Source organism: Aptenodytes patagonicus, chromosome 2 (assembly GCF_965638725.1).
Source record: "Aptenodytes patagonicus chromosome 2, bAptPat1.pri.cur, whole genome shotgun sequence".
Taxonomy (NCBI): Eukaryota; Metazoa; Chordata; class Aves; order Sphenisciformes; family Spheniscidae; genus Aptenodytes; species Aptenodytes patagonicus.
This window is the reverse complement of record NC_134950.1, coordinates 23127323-23151113: the sequence shown is the minus strand read 5'-3', so window position 1 is coordinate 23151113 and position 23791 is coordinate 23127323. Positions and strand designations below refer to the sequence as shown.

The 23791-nt window shown below is 35.8% G+C and overlaps 1 protein-coding gene across 1 annotated transcript in view; it reads right to left on the bottom strand.

Annotated features, from left to right (window-relative positions):
• Window positions 1-23791, bottom strand: part of UBR5 (ubiquitin protein ligase E3 component n-recognin 5) — a 92473-nt gene that overhangs the window by 47796 nt on the left and 20886 nt on the right. The window contains exons 3-12 of the mRNA XM_076329313.1: window positions 23232-23313; window positions 22976-23052; window positions 22066-22185; window positions 18728-18917; window positions 16641-16800; window positions 9663-9812; window positions 7442-7653; window positions 2708-2824; window positions 2519-2629; window positions 1613-1767 (exon numbers count right to left, since the gene is read on the bottom strand). Coding sequence (XP_076185428.1) covers window positions 1613-1767; window positions 2519-2629; window positions 2708-2824; window positions 7442-7653; window positions 9663-9812; window positions 16641-16800; window positions 18728-18917; window positions 22066-22185; window positions 22976-23052; window positions 23232-23313 — 1374 coding nt within the window. The remainder of the gene's footprint in view (window positions 1-1612; window positions 1768-2518; window positions 2630-2707; window positions 2825-7441; window positions 7654-9662; window positions 9813-16640; window positions 16801-18727; window positions 18918-22065; window positions 22186-22975; window positions 23053-23231; window positions 23314-23791) is intronic.

The following is a 23791-nucleotide window of genomic DNA, read 5'->3' as shown; positions in this document are numbered from 1 at the left end:
CTAGTGATAATTTCCAGGATTTGCAGTCACTGGGGAACAGGATAAGCTTTTTTGTTTTAGAATTCTAAAAGCCTCACTTCTCTCTCTGGGGACATAGCTGAAGGAGTCTAGGACTCTTATGAGAGACTTAAGCTGCAAGAGGGGAAAAAAGGACTCTTCTTTTGTAATTGGATCCACTCAGTTTAGCTGAAAATAACGCCTACGTACACAGTTAAGCATGCTTATTATTTTGATACTTCCTTTTTAGTCAGTGGATTATAGAGTTAGATGCTTTTATTTGAAAACCTCCTTCATGTTAAGTAAAATATGAAAAGCATCAGTCCTGTGCAACACTGGAAATTGAAATCCTGTCTAGTGTACTACAGACCATTGTAACTAAGGATATTAATAGTAACAGAAGCTTCTATCTACATCAATCTGATTAACATAAAATCACCACTACTGACATTTAACTCCTCCCAGAAAGAATGTGTTGGTTAACAAATAAATTGCTTTCAAAGATTACATATAAATGCTAATAAGACTTTTTATATATTACACTGATTATTCTAAAAGCAGTAAAGATGGCAGGTTCTAATAGCCAGGTATCTCTAATGTTACGGCTTATTAGTTTCTACACTAAGAGTAATTACTCGAAGTGAGGTATGTCAGCCGTGACATAACAAAAGGGCCAAGAACCAGAGAGCTGTAATTTTGAGATTTGGAACTAGAAGTTAGAATAAAATACCTCTGTGTTTAAGTTTACAAGCCTAGCTACAATTCTACTTAAATATTTTCCAGAGAGTTATCAGAATTTAACGAGAAAGCTGTTTCATAGAATCAATTTTCAATGCTCTGATTTCCAACTCATCAGCAAGTCTTTAACTCATCCATGCCTAAAAGCTACTTGAGCTTTGGGCATGATATGTAATGCAACGACTCCTGACACACTGACAAAAATAATGCATACTGACAATGCATTAGTAACATTCAATGAATTCACTCAAATTAGAAATTCATTTGAGCTCTTTTGGGAGTGTTATTTTTGAGGGTTTGGGGGTTTTTGGGTGTGTTGTTCTTTTTAAAACATAGGCTTCTTAATTATCAAATTGTTAGTTAAAATATTTTAACTCACATTTCATATTTTGCAATGTTTAAAAGTGTTATATTTTAACAACAAGCTCCAGAGGGAGCATCTGATGTTATTTCTCCCATCTTTACGATTGGGACCACAAACTAACAGACCAAATTTTCTAACAGAGCCTGCCAGAAGAATGTGGACCTCATATGTGGGTAAGTTTGTTCCATATTTATAATCTGAAAAAGGCCTGAAAGGCATAAAGAAGGTTATTCTCTGATACTGTGTAGTGCTGATATATCTGAATGCTAAAGCATGTATACACATCTCCTAAAAGAATAACCTCATTCTCTTAAAGATGTTATAATTGGATCCAAAAGCTTTAGGCATTAAAGAAGAGAATAAATATACTTTAAAAAGGGAACCTAAGCTCAAGTGCAGAGTTACGGAACTCAACAACTGTGGTTCAGTAGTTTTGCAATGCCTCTCAGAGCCAAGGACATGAAGACATCCAGTGGATCTACACTGTTGTACATAAACACAGTATTTACTTACCACCAATACAAGTTGTTCTCTAGTTGAGCACAAGTATAAAGAGCACAACAATGTAAAGAAACAATCCGTTCTCCCTGAAGCTCCGAGTATGTCTGTGCAGTGTGTTCTAATTTAGAAGCTACAGAGCTTAAAGTTTCATCTACCCACGTAGCAACCTAAGGGAGAAGGAAAGAAAGGAACAGAGAAGGTAGGGTGGAAAAAAGAAAAAGAAAAGTTGCACCTCAGTTGCACCTTTAATGTAGTATTTACTGGTTTTGAAAGGAAAAAAAAACAAACACAAAACAAAAAACAATTATTCCCTTTGGGATTTTATCCCCTACCACCTTTTCTTTCTCCAGAAAAGAGCTATTCAGGATTTTTTTTTCATCTATTTCCAGTCCCCAACAAAAAACAAAAAAGGTAAAAAACAAATACAGAGAGGTGTCATAAAAATACTTCAACAAGTTCATATACTTTACCAAATCAGTTTCAAGTTCACTCTTAAATGGGCAAAAAAAACATATTTAGATAACTTACTTTACAGCACTGAAAGCTTCAATGCCCTTAGATTTTCTAGTAAATATATACAGAACATTAACAAGCGTCTCTATTCTTAAATCAGTGTCAGTTTCTACTGTAACAGCAAAAAGTCAAGTATTCAAGATAATCAAGTAGAACAGGTATCTTTTCACTGTTTCAGCTGTAAATCTGCCAGATTTTTTTTTTTCCTTTTTGCATTTTTACAAAACACCAGTTGGGTTTCTGTTTTGGTTTTACATCTGTATAGAGGAAAAGAAGTGGAATGAACAAACAAATCAAGTACTTTCTACTACTGATGAAGCTGAAGAATCATCTTCTCTACAATATACTGCAAGTAACTGAAAACAACAGCTTTGTCAAATTCAGCAACCAGCACACATCTCATACCTTGTTATTTTCAGTGGCAACAGTTGCTCTAATACTATTTGCAGAAAGGAGCACTATCTTTTCATTGGTTAATCCCAAGAACATGGCTCGTGGATGATGTAGTGAAGGATTCTTTGGAAACAAAAAAATATTTTAGATATTCAAACATATAAATCATTCTGAAGGTAAACATTTAAAGATGTACAGTACCTGTGCGTTTCTGTAAGGCTCTGATTCACTCCACTTCCATTGATAGAGTTCTCCTTTACTGCTAACAGCCACGAGCTCAGAATACAGAGCTCCGATAGAAATAAACTTTGTTCCATCCTACAAATACAGAAATACGAACTCTAAGACAGCAATATTATAAATATATATAAATATATAAATGCAAAAAAATGAACTTGTAACTGTTAAGTTTTTTTCGGAGCTCCCATGAATCTTGAACTTGAAAATAAAGATATATCCAGCTTGTCTCAAGCTCAGCATGCCCTCAAACAAACACACACACAAAAAAGCATTATTGCTTCTGACAGAGTGAGGGAAGAAAGAAATTGATATTATTTTCCTGAAGTTTAGCAATAACATATACATGGCAATTAACTTCAACAGTTTATTAAGAACTTCCACAATATTTTAAGAACACAACACTGCTCACAGAATTAAAGACGGGAAGATCTCTTGACTTCTGACATTTTAAAAAAAAAGTTTCTCTCTAAAATTCTGGCTTTTTGAAATGAACAAAAAAGTAAAATAATTCCATTATCCCATTCCTAAGTATACTCATGAAGATATCTTCCAACTACCTGAGAAATCATTTATCAATTCATTGCCTCATCAATTAAACAATTCTTATCTTTCACTTCTGAAGGTAAATAACTGCAAACAAGATCAAGTTTAAAAAAAAAAAAAATCAGCATGCTACATGTCACATTAATGCATCATTATGATCTGATATGCTGGAAGAGCTTCTAATTATGGGTTATTCCCCCCCCCGCCCTTTTCTCCTTTTTAACATTTTACCAAAACTCATATGGCATCTTTCTACTACTTAGATAGTACCACTTTGCTCAGTTGCTTCATCCTTTACCTTATCTGGATCTCACAGGCCTGTTTCCCCCCCTCTTAGATTTGGTTGTGTATCAATGTTGCAGCAACTACGCAACAGTTACAGTCGCACTTTTTCCAAGTTCCTGTTCCCCCTTGCATTGAAACGAATCTCAAACTACAGACCTGTGAATTTGACTGATTTCGCAAAACATTTATTTCTGTTTACTGAGACACGTTTGTAAGGTCTGTCCATTCGCTGCTCCTCAACAAGTGCAACTATAGGACAACCATGTTCTTTCTAAACTTCTTTACTGGTAACAACTAAAAGTTCCCTTCCACTTAAGGGAGAATACAGCTTTTTTAAAAAATGAAAAAACAACTTAAACCAGTCTAAAATCAAATGCTGTCTTCTACAGTTACAAATCTGAAAGACAGATATATGATAACTAGTCTTCTCTGTAGTAATTGTCTCCCAGATCAATAACTTTAGCTGCCTCTCTTAGATTACAGTATTCCACATTTAAGCAATTCAACCATCTGATGGGAAACTGAACTCTTGTCAGGCCATTAAAAAAAGCCCACTATCCAGTACATTTATCTGTCCCCTAAATTAAGAGACTTTTCTTTCAGCTACAGAAGTTTACAAGTGGAAACACTTTTACTTTCATAAATCTGGATTCACACTTTTTTTTTTTTTTACTATTTTCATGCCCAGAAGAGCACATTTCAAACGGTGTGAGTGTGTCCTTGAATAATACAGGATTCAGCACATCTCTTACCAATAGCTCAAAATGTTCACCAATACTTTGGGAAAGAAGAGAAAGAAGGCAGCAGGAAAGGACAGAAGCAATCACAAGCAATTCTCTTTTATACCTCGATAACATAATTTAACTAATTCTAGATCCTAAGAGAATTCTTTTGCTCTGGAGGGCATCTACCAACACAGCACAGAAGTAGCACGAATGCTAATCTGTGTCATGATTAATACTTGCCATTGTATAAATATTGCATATTCTGAGAAAGCACTGCCATCAGAACCTACTGTAGTCTAATGAGACGCATCTCTACTTCATCAGCATAAATGAATCTTCGGAAGTTATCTGGCCTAATGCCTCAAAGTTAAGTATGGAAAGCAATTAATGTTTGCTCCAAGACAGTATCATTATGACTTTTAATCTTGCTAATATGTTTTACAACTTTTTATAAACAAACAGTTTTATACCACAAGCTCAACAGTACAGAGACCTGCCATTCAAAATTTTTCTCTCCCTTCCATCAAAATATTAGCAGTTGTGCTACAGAACCAATGCTACATACACCTCCGTGAGGCCATTCAAAGACTAACGGCACAAAGATGCACAAACGACATGATAGCTCTGGTTCTGTAACCGGAGTCTTATGTGTTCAACTACAAATTCTGACTTCAGACCAGAGAAATTACATACTTGAAGATGATGCAGATTGCTGATAAAATCTTAATATCTCAATAGCTAAACAGAATATACCTACTTGAACAAACTAAAGGCTCAGCGTACACCTAACTACAGTCTAGCAGGAAAAAAAATGGCCATGCTTGCCATACTATAGAGCAGCTCTGATACGCATGGCACAATGTTGATACGTGGCAGCACAGACTAATAGTACTACAGTCCAACAAGATTTGAACTATCAGAAGAATTCATTCATTGACTTGAATTCTTGAGCAGTTAATTTCACTTATTTGGTGGAGAAAACTCAGTACCTATGCAACATGTCTCAACATCGTTAGTCTCAGATTGTGAGTGAAACCGATGCATTTGGGAACACTATCAGCTTTCCAAAAGTTTCATCCATTCCTCTCAGGTTCGTACTTTAGCTCCCATAAACGCAAGTTAACCATCCTCGTCATGGACTGCTACAGTTCTGTCTCAAATGCTAAACGTCAAAATAACATAAAATGAAGTAAAAATATTTGCAAACAAGATGGGTTATTTTGTAGCGATTCCTCATGTACTTTAATCTCTCCCCTAGCTTACTGTCTTTTCCATTAACATTTCAAGATCTCCTTTCCAATTTTCAAAACGGAAGAAACATCTGAACTGGCCTCTCAGCTAAATCTCCCTCAGGATTCACCTTGAAGAATTTCTGTTGGAAGACACCACCACCAAAACTTCAGAGTTGGGCTATAGCAAGAAAGATGCAGAACAATTTCTTATGTATGTTCAGCTTTACGGACAGGATGAAAAGTTTAACTACTTTTGGATAAAGATGAAAGGCCTTTCCAGTAAAACACCTTCATTTAACTGGAAGCTAGGGTTTATAATAGTGCATACGCAAACAGGTATCTCGGAGTAAGTTCAGTATATTTAAATTGAACAAGCATGCAATTAGATATCGCAGCAAGTTGATTCCATAAAAGATGCCCAATAAAAGACTGCAATAATTGTCCTAGGGCAGGATCTGCTGAGTTTGCAAATAACAAAAAACCCCATCCAGGAAAAAAAAAAAAAACCACCTTAATTTAGTAACCAAGTTTCAGGGCCAGAGAGAAGAATGGGGTTAACAGGACAAACATTCCTGAAGTAGTAAAAAAACAGAACAAAACAAAAACCACAACAGTAATAATGGCCATAATAATGTTACCAAAACACAGCAGTGGAAATAAAGTTAGTGTTCCAAATCTAAACTACATTTATTCTTTGATGCTAAAACCCCTGAAATCTCTCTCTACCCAAGCTAGATGATTCTCTCATTCTACCATTATGACAAAGCAAGGTGGACAAAAGCTGTCAATTTTCACTGACACAGAAGTTCAATGTTACTGGCTTGAAAAAATAAAATCACACTTTAGACATAAAAGGTCTGGTTGGGAAAGCAACTATTAGACAAACATTCTTTTTAGGTATCTTCGTTTCTCAGTTTGAATGCCCGAATGAGGATGATAGCAGCTAAAGGTGAGCTGCTGTAAGCAGAAATAAGCCTCTAAATTCACCTCCCTCTTCAAGCTCTCTATCTATATTTAGTCTGCAAGGAAAAAACAGAGACAAAGAAAAAGAAAGCATGACATATCAAAATAGCAACCTCACAGATACTGCGGACAGACAGAAATGGTAACACTAGAAAGATACCCCAAGTCCATAGAATTTGGTGATAAACATAGATTATCACTTCCATTCCTGGGAAGGATTTTTGGTTTGTTTGGTTGGTTTGGGTTTGTTTTGTTATGTTTTTTAAAGTCATTTCCCCAAGCATCTAGGTAATTCATAAAGAAAATGACTACAGATACCCAGTTAGCAACATATAGCTGGTGTTCCTATTATTCTCATATCTCATGCGGGAATTGCTTCTTGCCTTGAAAATGGAGTTAGAGTTACAAAGAAAACCAGCTAATCAAAGCCAAAGGGATTCCGAAGGAGCAACCAATACTCATTTAAGTTAGTGGTCAACTCAAAACACAACTGCAAATAAATGTTAACGTCCACCGTTGTTGCTTAAAAGCCTGATCCACTCAAACTGAAAGTATCTCTGAGAATAATAACGCTAATCAAAAAAAGGTTTCCTTGATGAAGGGTAGTTTAAATTGTTTCATGAGTTTCCTATTGCCTATTAAATGCTTTGAGCACCTAAGTAAAAAAAAAGAAGAAAAAGAAAAAACCCAAACATTATTATCTACAGCAGTGCCTTCAAAACACATGGAGAAGAAAATTACAACAGTAATAACAGAAGCACAGCTATGAGGGTGTAACTAGTTATTTATAATTTTCCTAAGTGCATAATAAAGAATATGCTTTATTACATTATCTCACATAAACTGAGATGTGATATTCAAAAAGGAAACACAGAGTATTTATTTGGAAAAAAATAAACAGATCTATTACACAGCATGCAAATAAAATAGTAAAAAAGTTTCAATACCTTATCTGGCCACCACTGCAAGTCTTCTCCTAAAGAAACAGGACTTTGAACAGGTGTATTCTTCTTGTCCAGGTTTGGTTCCCCTTCCTTACTTGTAGAGCCTCTTTCATTATCAAATGAGGCTCCATCAAGCCACCTTCGTTCACGCAAACGTAAAACGGACTCACGTTCACGCAACAGCTCAGAGTCTCTCTCTAAGGGAAGAAGGAGAACTGGTATGCAATTGGGTCACACCAGTGGGATAAAAGTAAGCCACTCTCTAGTAAAGACCCTTCAGGATGCAACTAACAGCAGTTAAATCTACTCACACAGATTAAAAATAAAGTCCTGACATGCAACATTCAATATATTAACCCTTTCAAGCATATGTACTTCAGAATTACTACACATAAAAAATAAGCTAGAAATAAAGAAGTCTTACAGCTTTATGCACTATAAAAAATGCTAAAGCATTTTCACTTACATCGTAAGAGGCCAAATACATTTAACATTGCAATTCAAAGTTTTATAGTACAATATGCAGAGTTTTGTAGTATTGTTTTATCAATGTAGTAACAACAACAACAAAAATCTAAGTCTATATAGTCTGTTAGGTATCTTTATGCAAACCAAAAAAAGAGTATTTATTAGAGAGTTTCATAACAACTTTCCCAAAAAAACAGTAATCTGAAAAGGTTAAAGAAAGCAAGCATTAAAAAAAGCTCTCGTATACATGTTTGATAATCCAACCCCTTTTGTTTAAAGCAATATTCCATAGGACTGGATTTAATAAATTAAAGTGTATCTGTTTTGAGTAGATCAAATGAAAACTTTTCAAGAGTCAGACAAGTTTTAAAAAGGATCCTTGTAGGAAAATGTTCCTTACCAAAATGCTTCCCCTCCAATTGGCCTACAAACTGTCTAAAGCCAGTACTCTGCAGTTCGCTCATGCAGATAAATTTTTTAAATCAGGTAATCAAACTAACTTTCCAAGAGTCAACTATGCATGGAAAATAAGGATTATAAAATTCGTGGTAACGTCTTATATAGAATAACCTTAGGAAAGGAAAAAAAAGGAGGAATTTAGAAGGAGTTATGTCAGATGCTGAATATTCGTACATGCACATAATGCATTTAACCTATTAAGTACTTCACTTATGCTCACAAAAATCAACTGGAATTACATGTATGAGATGACCACATTATTATATCATTGTTTCAACAAATTACGCCAAGTCTTGGGTCTTTTGCTGTATTAGACAAATGGGAAAGTTTTTACATAAGCCAAACATGACAGCTTGTCTTACAGATATATTTCATAAAGTACTGTACTTATTTTCTAGCAAACACCACACTGACCCGACTAATAATTTTGTAACAAGAACTTACGTGTTCAGCAATTAATATACTAAAACATGTTCATGAAAGGCAACAAAACTGTACTAAACAAATAATCACAGCAGAGGTTGGATTAACAGTTTGGAAATACTCTAGGCATTTGCACAACAGCTTCAAAAAGATAGGAAATTGCTGCATGGTCTGTTATAAATCTTTTAAGTGTAATATGCTTTTTAAAAAAAAAAAAAAAAAAAAAAAAAAAAGAAGTAAAATGCCTTAACACTGCTCAAGGAGGTTTTTTTATCAGCTGCCAATAGTGCTCCTTATCCAACTATAAAAATGCTTCCAAAAAGTAAAATTTAGATTTCTTCTCCCTCCTTAGTATCTAAAGTTCCTCATTCCATAAAGGTAACTTCTGTCATGGAGCAATTAAGGAAATGTGAAGAACAGTGAACAAAGAGCAACCCAAAAGAAAGGGGAGGGGGGAGAGGGGGAGGGGAAAAAAAAAGAAAAAAAGAAAATATTAAGAATGCTGCATGTCATCAATTGTTACTCATTTTTGAGCCAAATTAAACATTTGTAATGCAATCTATGTATTAGTAGGTACTTACACTAGTTTAAAATAAACTTAACATGCAAAAATTTTATTAACACCTTGCAACACCAATGATCAACAATTAGATTTAAAATACGTGACTATGAAGGTCTTGCAGAACTTACCTGCTAATATTCAGAATTCATTAAAAATTTTGATAATGAGTAACAGTCTATTTGTCTACTCTATATTTGACAACATATCACAGTCTACTTTCGCATTAAATCAGAATCTAAACCACCACGTGTACTATCACTAGCTTTTTCCACAGCAAACTAATTATTACAAAGAAAAAAGGTGCAAAATTACCTCTGGATGAGCCTAGCCTGGAAAGTGATGAGCGCCGAAAGGATGGATAACCAAAGTAACTAATATCTTCTGAAAACATAGCATCAGCATCAATAATGACACTTGGGTGAGCAGAATGTATGTCAGCATCCAGAAGAGACATAAGATCCTCTATAAGAGGAGACAAGGGTCTTAAGTGAATAATCAGCTACTTAAAACATCAGCTAGAGAGACCATCAACTAAACAAATATCAAAACAAAAAAATCCTATCTATTAATTGAATTTCTGCTCTTCAGATTCACCAGTGCAAACTCATGTGCCTCCTATGCAACAACATTTACAATCAAGCTTAGCAGACTAGTGAACAAAACCAGTTTCCCTGCAAGAACTGCTCTGTCACTTATCTAACCACATTTCCCAAACAAGACTTGCCCAAAACACATTTTTCTGTAACCCAGAAATTCAAACTTTAGCCTGTCACTTGAAAGAACAAAGCGCTAGGATAAGATAGATACATATACATACGTGTGCACACACACTCATGCACGTAACGCAGAACTCCAAAGATGACCTAGAATTAAGGGAGGACAGAATTGATGGTGAAAGCTGGCCTTCACAAAGCCATGTCTTTGATGTCAAAGACTGTACATTCCTCCATGGAAGGTTTCTTTCAGAGAATGACGTACTTGTTTAATTCACAGGCTAGTAGCTTGCAGCTCTCAGTACAAAGCTTCAAATGGTAGCTACATGAAGAACAACAGTTATCTGGAATCAGCACCATTTTTTAATGCCATGCAGTTGAAAAAAAACCAACCAAAAACAAAAAGATGAACTTAAATACTGCAGCTGCCCTAGCTTCTATGCCATAAATCTTGAGTTTCTCTGAAATACTGATCATCGTTAAAGTATAAAACAATTTCCTTCTGTTTACTAAACTATAGCTACTACCCACACAATAGAAGAGGCTACTGAAAATTCATGTAATTTACTGAAGTCCAGCAATATGGACTGACAAGACAACTAAACCTGACTACCATCTTGCTGCTACAGAAAGGACAGCCCTACTTCGCTCCTTCATCCCTGCGGCAGGCGGCTCCTTGGGGCAAGGTGGGATTTCTAAATCTACAACTAGCACATTCACCTGGCTTGAAACAATAGAGTATAGAAGTAAGGTGGGAAGCCATCTTCAGACTAACTTAACTGGGTAGTCAAACAGAGCCCCAAAAGTGGTGCCTCACCACATGCAGCAAAGCTGACCGGACCCTACTGCTGCCAAAGGAGACAGTTCTGCCCCTTCCCAAACTTTCAAGCAAATCTGACTAAAAAAATCAGGCTCCCCAAATTAGGTTTCAGCTAACCCATGCAGGCACACAAACCTCACCACCATGCAAGGGAATGGCAGGATAGCTCCTTCTGGCAGCAGGACAACCTCATCTGCTTAAGCCACTTGTGAAGCCAGTGTGAGGCTATACACAGAGTCCCTTCAGGGAACACAGAAGGAGCACATACAATTTCAACACATCCAGTTCTCAGCCTCAACCTCATCGTAAGCGTAAAACAAAATAGCGGCTAGAAATCAAGGTTTGAAGTTAAATAAAAGCATTCTTAACAGTAGGAACTGATTATTATGAGTCTTTTTCTCAGTGTCTTGAATGAAGGGGGGTGGGGGTGTGGGAAGGAACACAAGGGAGAGGGTATCCAAAAACTGAAAAGGAGCCAGAAGTCCACACTTACAGACAGTATTAATTCACTTAACTGTTCTACTTATTGATATTGAAAGTATTAGAGACTTTCACATGCCTGCACATCAGAATATTCATCCTTAAATTTCTAAACTCTCATCTCCAGGAAACGTAACACATACCAACTACAACCACCTGTTCCCAGAAAAATAGCACTGTAACTAGTGAGCGCTGTGGATTTCAAAGCAAGATCTGCACGAATGTTTTTTGCATTAAGTAAGTAATCCACTCAAGTGTAGTCTGTACTTCTAAAAGCATACCATTTGGGACTCAATGGTCCATGCAGTACGTTTTAGGAAGTCATCCTTAACAGACTGCTTGGAAATCCTAGTAAAAAAAAATTGATTTGGCAAACAGGCTCTATCTTACTAAAACACTTCTGATCCCTCAGAGTGGCCTTATCCTGCCTGCTACTTTATCTATTTTCCACTGGCTTTCTGCAACAAAAAAGCAGCAGTACACCTCACCTTAAGAGTGTCAGCTTGTAAGTACCAGACTTTAAGAGCTGTAAACACAGCTGAGACTCTCTTGTATCTCCCAGTATTCACACACTGCTCCTCTCCCCTCCTCTGACACCCACCACAACCATCTCTTCCTTGGTAAGCTCCAACCTCTCTACAGTCTAGCAACTCATTCTCATTTTTTTAGTCACTATCCAGCCAAAAATTGCAAAAAAACTTTGATCTCTTTTTAGGAACAGGATTGGCAAGTACAGAAAAGAACTCTCCAGCCTCGTTCAAAATGGACAATATTTTTTTTAAGGTAAGCTAAGCCAGAAATCCTCTTGACAGAAAATACATGCTAACTTGTGACACACACACACCCCCCTTCCACCATGTTAGGCATCTTGAGTTTAGCTATGTTTCCAAAAAGGAAAGTAAAAATGCAAGCCATCAGACTTAAGAACCAAAACTATGTGGGTTTTGGCTAAATGTGCATTAAGACGAGTGAGGAAATGAAGCCTTTTCTTACCCTCTTATTTCAGCTTCAAATCAGATTTTAATTTTCTTCCAATATTTCTGCAAGAGATCTCCCTTCTTCCATTTTCTATACCAGCAAACAAAGGTGCTAAAACCAGTAGGGATAGGAGCCAAATCCGCTCCCCTTCAAACATCACTGGAATTTTTTTAGTGCTGTGAAAACACAGATACTGCAAGGCTACATCCAGTTTAAGAATCCAGGGGAAAAAACATTCTCTATGACTCTATTTTCCTGCTCTTCAGAAAAATCCCATGGGATGATATCATTCATCTCGGGTGCCATGTTAGACCAGAATTCAGATCACACCCTTCACATTTAGATGTGATAATTCTGATCAACTATTTAGGTAAGAAAGTACCTATGAATCACTCATAAATACCGTTGAAAATTGGAAGGAAAAGGATATCTAGTGCAGAGGAAAGAAAAAACAAAACAAAACCAAAAAACTCACCAATTAAAAAAACCAAGTTTCAATATGGATGTAAGCAGCAATTCAAGTACTAAGAAAATTTTTATTTTCAATAGCTCCATGCATAGCATTATCACTGGATTCATTAACTGAAGGCATTGCCTAGATCGATTCCAATCTCAAGTTGCGCTCGCATTAAATCTTTTCCCTTAAGGGTGCAATTGTAAGTTCTCTCCCCTCTTCTTAGCTGCATATTTTTATGAAATATTCAAGAATTGAATGTCCTCAGTATCTCCTCCTCTTTCAAGTTTGGATTAAATTGGCAAAACTGCGACAGTGAAGGGAGAGAAACATGTATTTTGGTTTCCTAGGAAACCAGACTCAAAACAGAACTCCAGAACTCATTTCTTGATAAGATATTTTTATTCAAAACACTACCCAACTTGACGTTCATCTTAAAAAAAAGAAAAAAAAAAAGAAAAAAAAAAGAAAAAAAGAAGGGGGAAAAAAAGGAAAAAAAGGAAAAAAAAAGAAAAAAAAGGAAAAAAAAGGAAACCAAACCACACCAACAAAACCACAGAAAAAACATACACCTAATTGTTTTCCCCAAAGGCAAGCCACCAAACTGATCCTACGCTATGCTCTGGTTCCCATCTCCCCTCACTGCAAACCAATATAGTAAGTACTGCTGCAATACCAGCCCATCTCTCTTCTCTCCTTTAAAAAAAAAAAAAAAAAAAGGATTTTTAAACAAGCTCATCTCAATTCCAAAATCCAAAGTAGTCTGGATGTTGCCAAACCTATGTTTCACAAGTCCCACTAGCAAGAACCCACTATATCATGCAGAAGTTACTGAGCAAACATGCACACATCTGAACTATGCAAACAACAGAATATTTTAACTTCTACAGAATCTCTATACAGAAGATGAACAGAACATAAAGCCCAGAAGAGACCTCTAGTACAACTTGATATGAGCTGGAAAATTAATCTAGAGACCTTCAAGTCTTTCCTATGTTAAATGATCTTGTTCTACGTAGTTTTTACCTTGATTATTTTCCTTATGTACTTGTTATGTATCAAATGAACCCACATTCCTCTCTGCTAACTACCATAAAACAAAAGAATCAGGACTAGATTAGTCAAAATCAAAGTACATAAGGGTCCAAAAATAAATATTTAAGAGACACTTATTGAAGGCAATCTGTACAGAAAAGTAAAGTTCTGCTCTTCATGTAAGACATTTTGAAGAATTAGGAAAGAACTGAGACATGTTTTTTGTTACCTTAAAAAAAATTCAGATGCATAACCTTTACAATACTAACTGGAATTATCACAACTGATATATTAATGAAATTATGATGTATTAAAGAAGAATTTATTACTTTCCAACCACTGTGAAATTATCTTAGCTTTTTTAATTATTATTTCTATTTTTAAAATCAAGTCTAAATTACTCTTAGTGTTTTAAAAAAAGCTTCTCTGTCTTGGAAGGCTTAGAGGAGTAACCCCTAAATTTAAGGGTCACAAAGCTCCAGACATGCAGAAGGGAGAAAGTAAAAATTAGCATATGCTTTTAATCAAAATGCAAGAGCCTCAAAAGTCCTGAGGCAACAGCAGTCTTGTCATTTCCTTTTTTTGTGTTTCGAAGAAACAAAATCAAAAAGCTTTAAAGCAATAATTTGACATAATTTAAAAAAAAAGAAAAAAAAGTAGTTCTTTATCTTTCAGAATCATTTATAAAAACCTGACTAAGAATTGAATGCATATAGCATTTATCAGTTATCTACCGTTTTCTTTTATGAACTCTGATGTTACAGTTCCAAAGGAGCATCCAGAGGCGAGATGACAAGTGAAAGCAAGAAGATTGCAAAGTTTCTAGAGCAAAAGACTTAAAAAAAGGTTCTACGTAGTTCTGAAAGACAGAATGTTGGTATTTTTCCAGAAAGCTATAGGCAAGTTTCTCTGGCCTTCAGGTTTTCCTGAAAACTAGCCTGCATGGTTATGTGACACAAATGAGGACTGGTAATTTGTACTATTTAATGTACCAACAGTAGAGTCATGACAGCACTGACTAGGGTTCAGCTAGACTTTTCCTACTGTTTTGATCACGTTCAGATATCAAATTCATTCATTTCTGTGCAACAAACTTATTTTTGCCCATAAAACTGAAATAACTTAAGACAGACCGAGAAGGCATTGCATGTTCTACAAATTGCGAATTACATCTTTGAAGACTGGAGTTAAGACATAAAAAGTTTCATTTCAGTTGTCATTTCCACATCTTTTCCCACAAGAACTGGGGAAGTTAGCCCAGTTTCTCTGCGGGGTAAAAAAAAAAAAAGGGGAAAAAAATACTAATATTAGGATGTTGCAATCTATTATAGGAAAGATTAGTCTAAACAGAGGAGAAGCTTTAAAAATTAAGCCAAGGACAAAATTGTTTTCTGAACAGCTACAGTGAGGACAGTGAAGCTCCGCATACTACTTTAACCTATCTCAAATACAAAAGACTCACAGACTGTAGCACAGGCACCTTCAAAGAAAAGTTACCAGTCATGGGTTGTCAGACAGCTCCTATTAACTGTTCCTTATGATCTCTAAGAGAATAGTTAATGCTGTAGAAAGCTGGTTAGTATGGTTAAAAGAACTTCTACTGTAAACGATTACTAACAGTGATTTATCTTCTGAAGGCTGGTTCTGGAGGAATGCATTCAGCTATGCTTAAAGTAAGAACTCCTGCTCTGAATACTTGGAAAGAGTGAGGAGAATTTACTTCCTCCAATGCATCTGTCTAATGCTATTAAGCTGATCACTATAAAACAAGACTCAAATTAAAGATTTTTCACCCCTTTCACCAGAGGATTCTTGATTCTACAGCAAAATAAAGAAGCTTGACAGATGCAACTAAAACTAGAAGAGGCAAAATGAAATACAAAGCCTTTGCTGCAGAACAAAAAAACCCCTTTGTCTAATCACATGATTGACAAGATAAAGATGGAGGAAGCCCATGAACCTTCCTGGTGAACCAGATGAGCAGAAAAAAAAACATTTATTAGAAAAATATCAAAATGTCATTTTGACATACAGAAAGAAAAGCTAATATGTAGTCACAGTTTAGATGTGTTCTTTTCATGCAGTGCACCTAACACAAACGTTAGATTTGGCTGCTATGTTTTCAAATATGTTTATTCAGCAAGAAAAGATTACCTAAATTATTTAGCCAATGCAAAAGAAGACTCAAAGTCTTTTATAAAAAGCAATTGCATGGGACAGACAATATTTCAAAAATAGCTGGACTTCAATTACAGCATTTTACCAGTATAGCCAGAATACTACAGCATTTATGAGGGGAATTTGAGATGAAGAATAAATTCTCAATCTAACTGTAACAACTGTAAGCTGTTTTGCCCTCACTTGAGGCATTTTGATTAAAAAAAAGCTGTGTAATATTTGCTCTAAAAACTGCGGTATCTTAAGAATATATGTTAGTAGTAAAAAACATGCAAGTCACTAGAAGGTTTTATAATTAGCTTTTATGAGCAAGCCACACAGCAGTCTCAGCATCTCACTGAGCAGCAAAATACAGACGTAAGTAATGCTGATGTTACAAAGCCTGGGATCCTAAAAAAAATAACTTTCATGCCACCCACAAACAGGGTCAACAGTTGTTCTTCAATGCCTAACCTAATCCCTCAAGACATCCCAGTGCATCTTTTGTTTTGCACATCTTTAGACTTTGCTCCTATAAGCAAGGACTGTCTTCGCTGCATACCTTGCACAGCACAGAGCACGCTGTCAGTGCTTAAATACAGAAAAATAAGAACACATTGGCATTTTCTTATCAAAAGTTGCAGAACACAAACCTCCAGGAAGATATGATTCACTTGCTGTGTCATCCCCATCATCTCCATCTTCATCATCACGACTCAACAAATTATTTACAGCAAGGTTTACATCAAGATTTGTTCGCTGGAGTTCCCGAATAATAATACTTCTGGACTTTCCTTGTAAAACAACTTGTGCCTGTAAGAGCAGAGTATAATAGGTTACTGGTCATTCTCAGCTCACCAACCACCATTCATAAGAAAAGAATGCTTAATTCTAAAAGAAGTCTAATAAAAACCAAAAGTCAATCACAGTACATACAGACAAAGGCTCACATAGATTTTTCACGGTATCTTGTACTAGATAGTCAACCTTCTCTCACTTCAAGTGAGAGAATTTCAACTTTGGTGCTGAATTTCCTAATGGAATCTTAGAATCTACTTCTTGAAATGCTTAATGCTGTAGTTGAAGGATAAGCAAAATCTGTTTTTGAGAATGTTCTGTATGTTTCTATAAAAGTGTTTAAACTTACTATGTCAATCAACAATTTTGCAATCAACTGTTGTTCCAAAACTACACCTCAATCCCTGTCTTTTTGACACTGGTTTCTCTTTCCATTGCCCTTCAATATGTAACCACCTTACTTCCTCTGTTTTTCTCATCATTCTGTTTCTAAAGGCTTATCTTCAGCAGTTTCTGCAACATTTAGATTTTTATTAGCAAAGTACAAATGCAGAAAAAACCTTCCAAACGTTAAACAGATGCAATGAATTTATAAAACCCAGAAGCATTCTGGTCTATTCCACTAACCCTAGGACTCAGAGCATTTTGTTTTTCCAGACAGACTGCTCTAGCGTTACCCCAAAAATGGTTTAGACACCTTCTGTTTTAAAGGTAGACAAAGTATGCTGTTTTTTTAAAAAAGGCAAAAGATCGCAGCAAGGGAAGCAAAGCTACGACTTAACCAACAAACCATACATTAGATAATAGAATGGAACTGTCTGGACCACGGGGTATTAGTCTGTTTTTCAATTTCATGTAAGGTATCGAGGATGTCAGTAAACATTCTCAAAAAACCCTGGAGGTGAACAATGAAGTCAAAAAAAACCCACCACCCCACAGGTGAAAGAGACCACTGGAGGTCATCTAACCAAACCACCTCCTGAAAGCAGGGTTAACTTCAGAGTAATCAACACCTCCAGTATCTTGCCTCTGTGAAGGCAGAAGCTCCCAGCTTTTACTGGGTTTTGAATTCAAAAAGAGAAAGGAACTAGAAGCCAGTCTGTCACTGGTGGGTCTGTAGATACCTTGCCCGCTAGCTCCTATCTTGTGCCAGCCATGCTACAGGCCATTCAAAGCATGCATGCAGATTATCTTTAGCGTAGCAACTAACATCTGTATTCCAAATGTAGACCAGCAACTTGTTTTGAACTAAGAATTAAAATGCATTAACTAGACATACATTTTGAATGTATTATTTTCTTCAAACGTGGAGGAAAACGTTCTTTTAACAAACTCCACTTAATCACACAACGCAAAGTCCATCAGCTTATTCAGGCTTTAGTGCATTAAGAGGCAAAAGCAGAGCAATTTTTACCCAACATTCATCAGTTACATTTATAAAAAATTAAGTAGAGGTGTCCATGAAGAAAAATTATTAGTATTTTAAAGATATTAAATAGGTTTAATGTCTTTCATTTAAATCTAAAATGGATCACTCCTTTTATCAAACAAGGAAAAAAAAGTCAACCTGCCCCCCTTCCTTATATTCCTTCAAGAAACTGAACTTTGTTAGCTACATGCTTGATATGATTCTCAAATATTTGACTTTCTCACTACATCTTCCACCTGCAAATGAACAATGCATGACATTCCTCATTTAGATTAAACACACACCTTGTCTTAGTGGAAGTTTGGGAAACAAAAATTCTAGAATCCCCAAAAAGTGTATCACTCACACTATACATTTAAGAATAAAAGCAATTCAGCTAGAGAAAGTCAATCTTTTATTATATGCCATCACTCCTTGGAGAAAATGCACTACTATTACAACACATTCCTGTTCACATGCTATGGAGAAGCTTGCCAGGGTTTTGGCAACAAGCAGTTTCAAGCTCACATATACCTGTGAAATGAGTTCCTCTGGAATGACTGATGCTGGAATCACTGGTTGTGGTTGACTCCCCAGCAGTCCAGATCCTCTATCACGTCCTGTGCGTATAACTCTGGTCTGCCTTCGAGAATCTCGAGCTCCAGCAGATGATCTACCAGAAGATCCTCCTCCACTTCCACCAACCCCTGAACTCCAGCGACTTCTAGAAGATTTAGATTATAATTCTTTTTTTAATATATATAGCAGCATACTTTGGGGACTACTTCAAGAAGTAAGTCTTTAGTTTTATTATTAATAACTTGTAGACAGTCTCTGAAAAATACTGCAGATTGACTTCACAGACAAATACTAGGAAAGTATCTCTCAAAACTAGTAAGAACAAGAGCACCAGGCAATTGATAAAGTTCTGAATTACACAGAAGAAATATAAAACAGGACTCCAACTGGAAGTTGCACTCTTTTCTACTCATATAGTTGTGTGGATGTATACATACATAAATACATGCATGCACCAGTTCCCAGAGTTTCTAAAAGCAACAGTATCAGCAGCGTTAAGACCTAACACTCAGCTGTTAACTTCCTACTATAAAAGCACATATGCAGCAACTTCATGATCAGTGGACTCTGTTTGACAGAAGGTCACTATACTCAGATGGGTCTTCCAAAATTTCTGAGGCTTGATTTACATTAAGAAATTGCTTAAGATTACACTGGAAAAAAATCAAGTAATCTTCTTTACTACAAAACAAATCTTACACTAGGTAGTTCTCTGATCCTCAAGGATGGTTTTCCAGAGATACTCTACTCTGGACCTATTCCTATTGAAGAAATCAACATCAACTGTATACATTGTAAAAACATGCCTAAACTGACTGAGCAGTTTTTTCATTTCTATGAGTCAGTATCAAAACAAGGGAGTAAAAAGGTAGTGATTTGTAGAAATAGACAACTCACCATCATTCCAGCTTTCCACTAATCTTAACACCACAGAACTGTGTCAACTGAATCTGTTCTGGACGTAAGACTAGATTCTCTGTTGTCATGAAAGACTAAAAGACTATTTTGTTCTTCAAGGTTAACTAAACTCTGTTGTACAGATCTACCTTAAAGGATATTGGATATGGTATTATTGTTATTTAATAATCAGTATCAGCAGAACTCTCCTGCTCTCAACCACCCTAATCCTCAATCTCCTTTCAACAAAAAGAAAAACATTTAAAATAAGACAAGAAAAAAAAGGTATGTTCTCTGAAACAGTATCTAATAAATTCACGTTAAAAGTATACCACATATAGCTATAAAAGCTAATTAAGTAAGAATACTTGTCTTACATTTCATGGCTTAAGTTGATTACTAACATCATTCTCTTTTTTTTGTTGTTGGGTTGTTTTTTTTTTCCTCCTGACAAGACCATGCGATCACTGAATAACTCAAGTATCTGCCTAAGACGAGGCCCTGTCACAGAGACATCTACATTTTCAGGATTCTAGCCAGTGACCATACAGACAATGACAAGACAAAAAGCAATTCAGCAATGGCTTTAGGAAAAGTCTTGTCTCATGAGTTAGAAAAAGAGCTCTTAAAAAAAAAAAAAAATACTACTGAAAATGGAAAAAAAAACCCAAACCAAACCCAAACCAAAGAAGGTGACATTTTAAATAAAACGAGCCAGTTAATCTGTTTCTGAAGGTGGGAAGGGGGCTGAAGGGAAAAGAAGGGGGCTGAGGGAAGTCAAATTCTTCCTACACAACAATTCTCAATTCAGCTCTCAGCAGGGAAGACGCGGGTTTAAAGAAAAGGTTACGTATTAGCTTTTAATACTTATTACAGATGCCATTTTCTACTTTAAGTTATAAACTATCAGTGATAGACTTAAGACATCTAACAGTTAAAACCATTTATATTTATATTCATATAATAATTCAAATATTCCAAATGTGGCCTAACTTGGTCCTGTTACAGAGAAGAAAAAGTCATAAGGACACAGCTATTCCTATTAAAGCTGTCTAAACCTAGAATAAATATTAATATAGAATGGAAATATTTCTGCTTATTTCTGCTCACCTACTAGTTTTCCACATCTCTCCACTGCCCACTAGAATGCTAGCAATTTTCCAAATCCAGTGATCTAATCTAAGGGCTCCACAGTTTGAATGTTTTTAGACTCAGTTTAAGTTAAGTATTTTCTTCATTTAATAGAGCAGTTATAGTGTCTACTGGTACTCTACTAGTTCGGTGACTTTCAACTACCTAGTTCTGAAACATGCAAGGGCAGAAATTAGGAAGTCTTCAGGGTTGGTCTCCTAAGCACATAGCTTCAAACAATTTTAACATTAAGCTCAGGTAAAAATAACAAGGAAAAAAACAGTCTTACACTTTCCACGGTAAGTTTTTAAACATGACAATACCAGTTTGCCTTTAACAAAGTTTAACACATGGATTTTAGGTTCAGATGCACAAAGGTTTCACAAGAAGTTTGGGGGGTGGGTTATCTTTCATGCAACTAAGCCCCAGATGAAATTAGCTTATTTGGTAACATAAACAACAAATTCACTTTCGTGGAAAAGCTGTAGTTCCTCCCTCTTAACAAATCATTCACGTGCAGAAACCACAGTTTGTAAATGCAATTCTCCATACTATGGTTAGTAACCTTAGGAAGCAGCACTGCTCAACATGTCTAAACAAAAGCATATAACGAAGAGTTCACTGTGATTATGTAATGAAGATTAGTTTACAGTGCTATATAAAGGGACACCATCAATTTTAAAGGTAATGATAAGAAAATTGAATCTGTATAGTACATTTAGTATATAGTACAATTTTAAAGGTTCTGAGCAACAACCTTTTCCAAATGTTCCCTTCCTATTACTATGTATAAGACCCCAACTAACAAAACACCGCTCATTACTTGGGGCAGGGGAGAGGAAGGCACAATAAAACTGAGCACACAAAGGTCTGCGAATGTAGATAACGAAGATTCTTTCTGCAGAAATGCACTCATTTTACTTTATGCTGCTAGCCTATAAGGGTCTAAATTGATAGTGTCCCTCTAAAACAACTGCTTTTCAAAATCAAGGAACTAAAAATGTTCAAAAAAAGACAACACAGCCAAAACCAAGTTATTCTTCACACATATATGAAGAACTCTCCGTATCCTAGGTACTGAAGGGTCACTTGCAGATCTGTTATTTTAACCAAGTCAAGAAAGTTTTTTTTATTATACCCTACCTACACAACTGCTGTAATTATACGTTCCCCTTATACATACTGCATACAATTTATATATGTGTATACACATATACTCAAATATGGAACAAACAGATTGCAGCCTCAATCCTATCAAAACTTACCCAAGGGTGTTGCCTGCCAGTCTGCCCAGAGTTTCAGAACCAGACAGAAACCATGGGGAGTCACTAGTCCTGCCTGGCCTGGATGTCCTTCCTGCCCCTGAGCCACTGCTCAACTTTGAACTGAAAGTAAAAGATGGTAAATCAGTCACAAAACAATCCCAAATGGGTTAAGAACAAAACCTGGAATCCCAGGTCTAAATTCTCAGGGACTTAGTCTGGTAACATACCAGCTTAAGCAACACCCTTGGGGAATATTCCAAACTAATCTAACTGTATATTAAGAGGTACACTGGAAAAAGAAAGTGGAAAGCATGCCTAACAGATCTTATGTACATTGGCAATCCATAATAGCACAGTTGCAAATACATATTAAGCTAATTAGTGATTTGAGTTAGCCACTGCGCTAAGTTTTCAGTTAGCGTGTATGTACAAATTGTAATCACCAGGTGTTCTATCCATAAACCTGAGCCTGAGTATGCTACTTCAATATTAAGAAGCGGTTTACATTCAAACATGAACCGTTAAATAGCCCTATCAAGGGGGACTTACCTGGACTGAAGACAACAGGTCTAAAAAGTGAGACTGTCCAGATGGGACCACTTTCAGAGTGGATTCTACATGAGGCTTAACAATTTAACACAGTTTCTTTCATAAGGATTATTTTTGGAGGGGTTTGGTTCTTGAAGTTAAAGAGATCCTGTCTCACTTTTTTAGAATCACATCTACTATTCCTACACCACTTTGTCAAGCTAGGCTGTTTGGCTGCATCACCATAACCATTATGTATCTACTCAAAGTACCCATTCCAAAGGCAATCTAGTTTAAAAACAAACAAACAAAAACAAAAAAGCAGCCAAGCTGCTTATCCAGTTCAAAAGAATAATTTAATATGAAGAAAAGCATTTCTTACCCATCATTATTATCAGGTTTACCCAATTCCAATCTGTCTGGTTGAACTGAAAAACCAATCCTGCAGACTCTACCATCCTATATTTAAAACAAGAAAACCAAGTGTCCAAAATTTAAATGTAAGACAAGTTACAGAAAAAAAGACAACAAAAACAAGTCTTCAGTTACTGAAGAATGTTGATCAATTTGATGTTAGAAGAATTAATTTTAACAGTATAGTTTCAAGTTTGTTATCTAAGCAGGTTTAAGTAATTTACCTCAAGAAGAAATGCAGCATGATTTGGTCCCACCACACACTGTTTAATAGTGGCCTGTTCCAATACATTCAAAGGGGGGTGGCTGAAAAAAAAAAGTGAGCAAGTGTAACATTTTTAAACTTTTAAAGTCTGAAAAAAATAAAAAACAAGTGGTATATGGAAGGAACAATGTACAGTGATGGTTACCAATATAAAAACATTCAAGAATGACTAAACATGTGCACTAGTTGAAGCAACTATGACGTATTTTTGGTCATTAAGCACAGAAAATGCAGAAAAAAACCTTAAAAGGTGATACAGTTTTCATTTAATTTAACCAGCAATAAACAACAGGGGTTATACTTCAAATTAAGGAGTCATTTCATAAGGAGGGTATTTAATAATATAATTTATCATAGCTGAAAACTTAACATTTTCTTCCTAATATAAGAACTGTGTTATTTGAAGCATTTCTGAAATTTAGTATTAGTATATTGAGGCTTTCTAAGGCTGTATCTACAGCACAATCATTTTTATCTTGTTGCTGTTAGAAAAATTGTACTTTCCTAAATTATTTACAA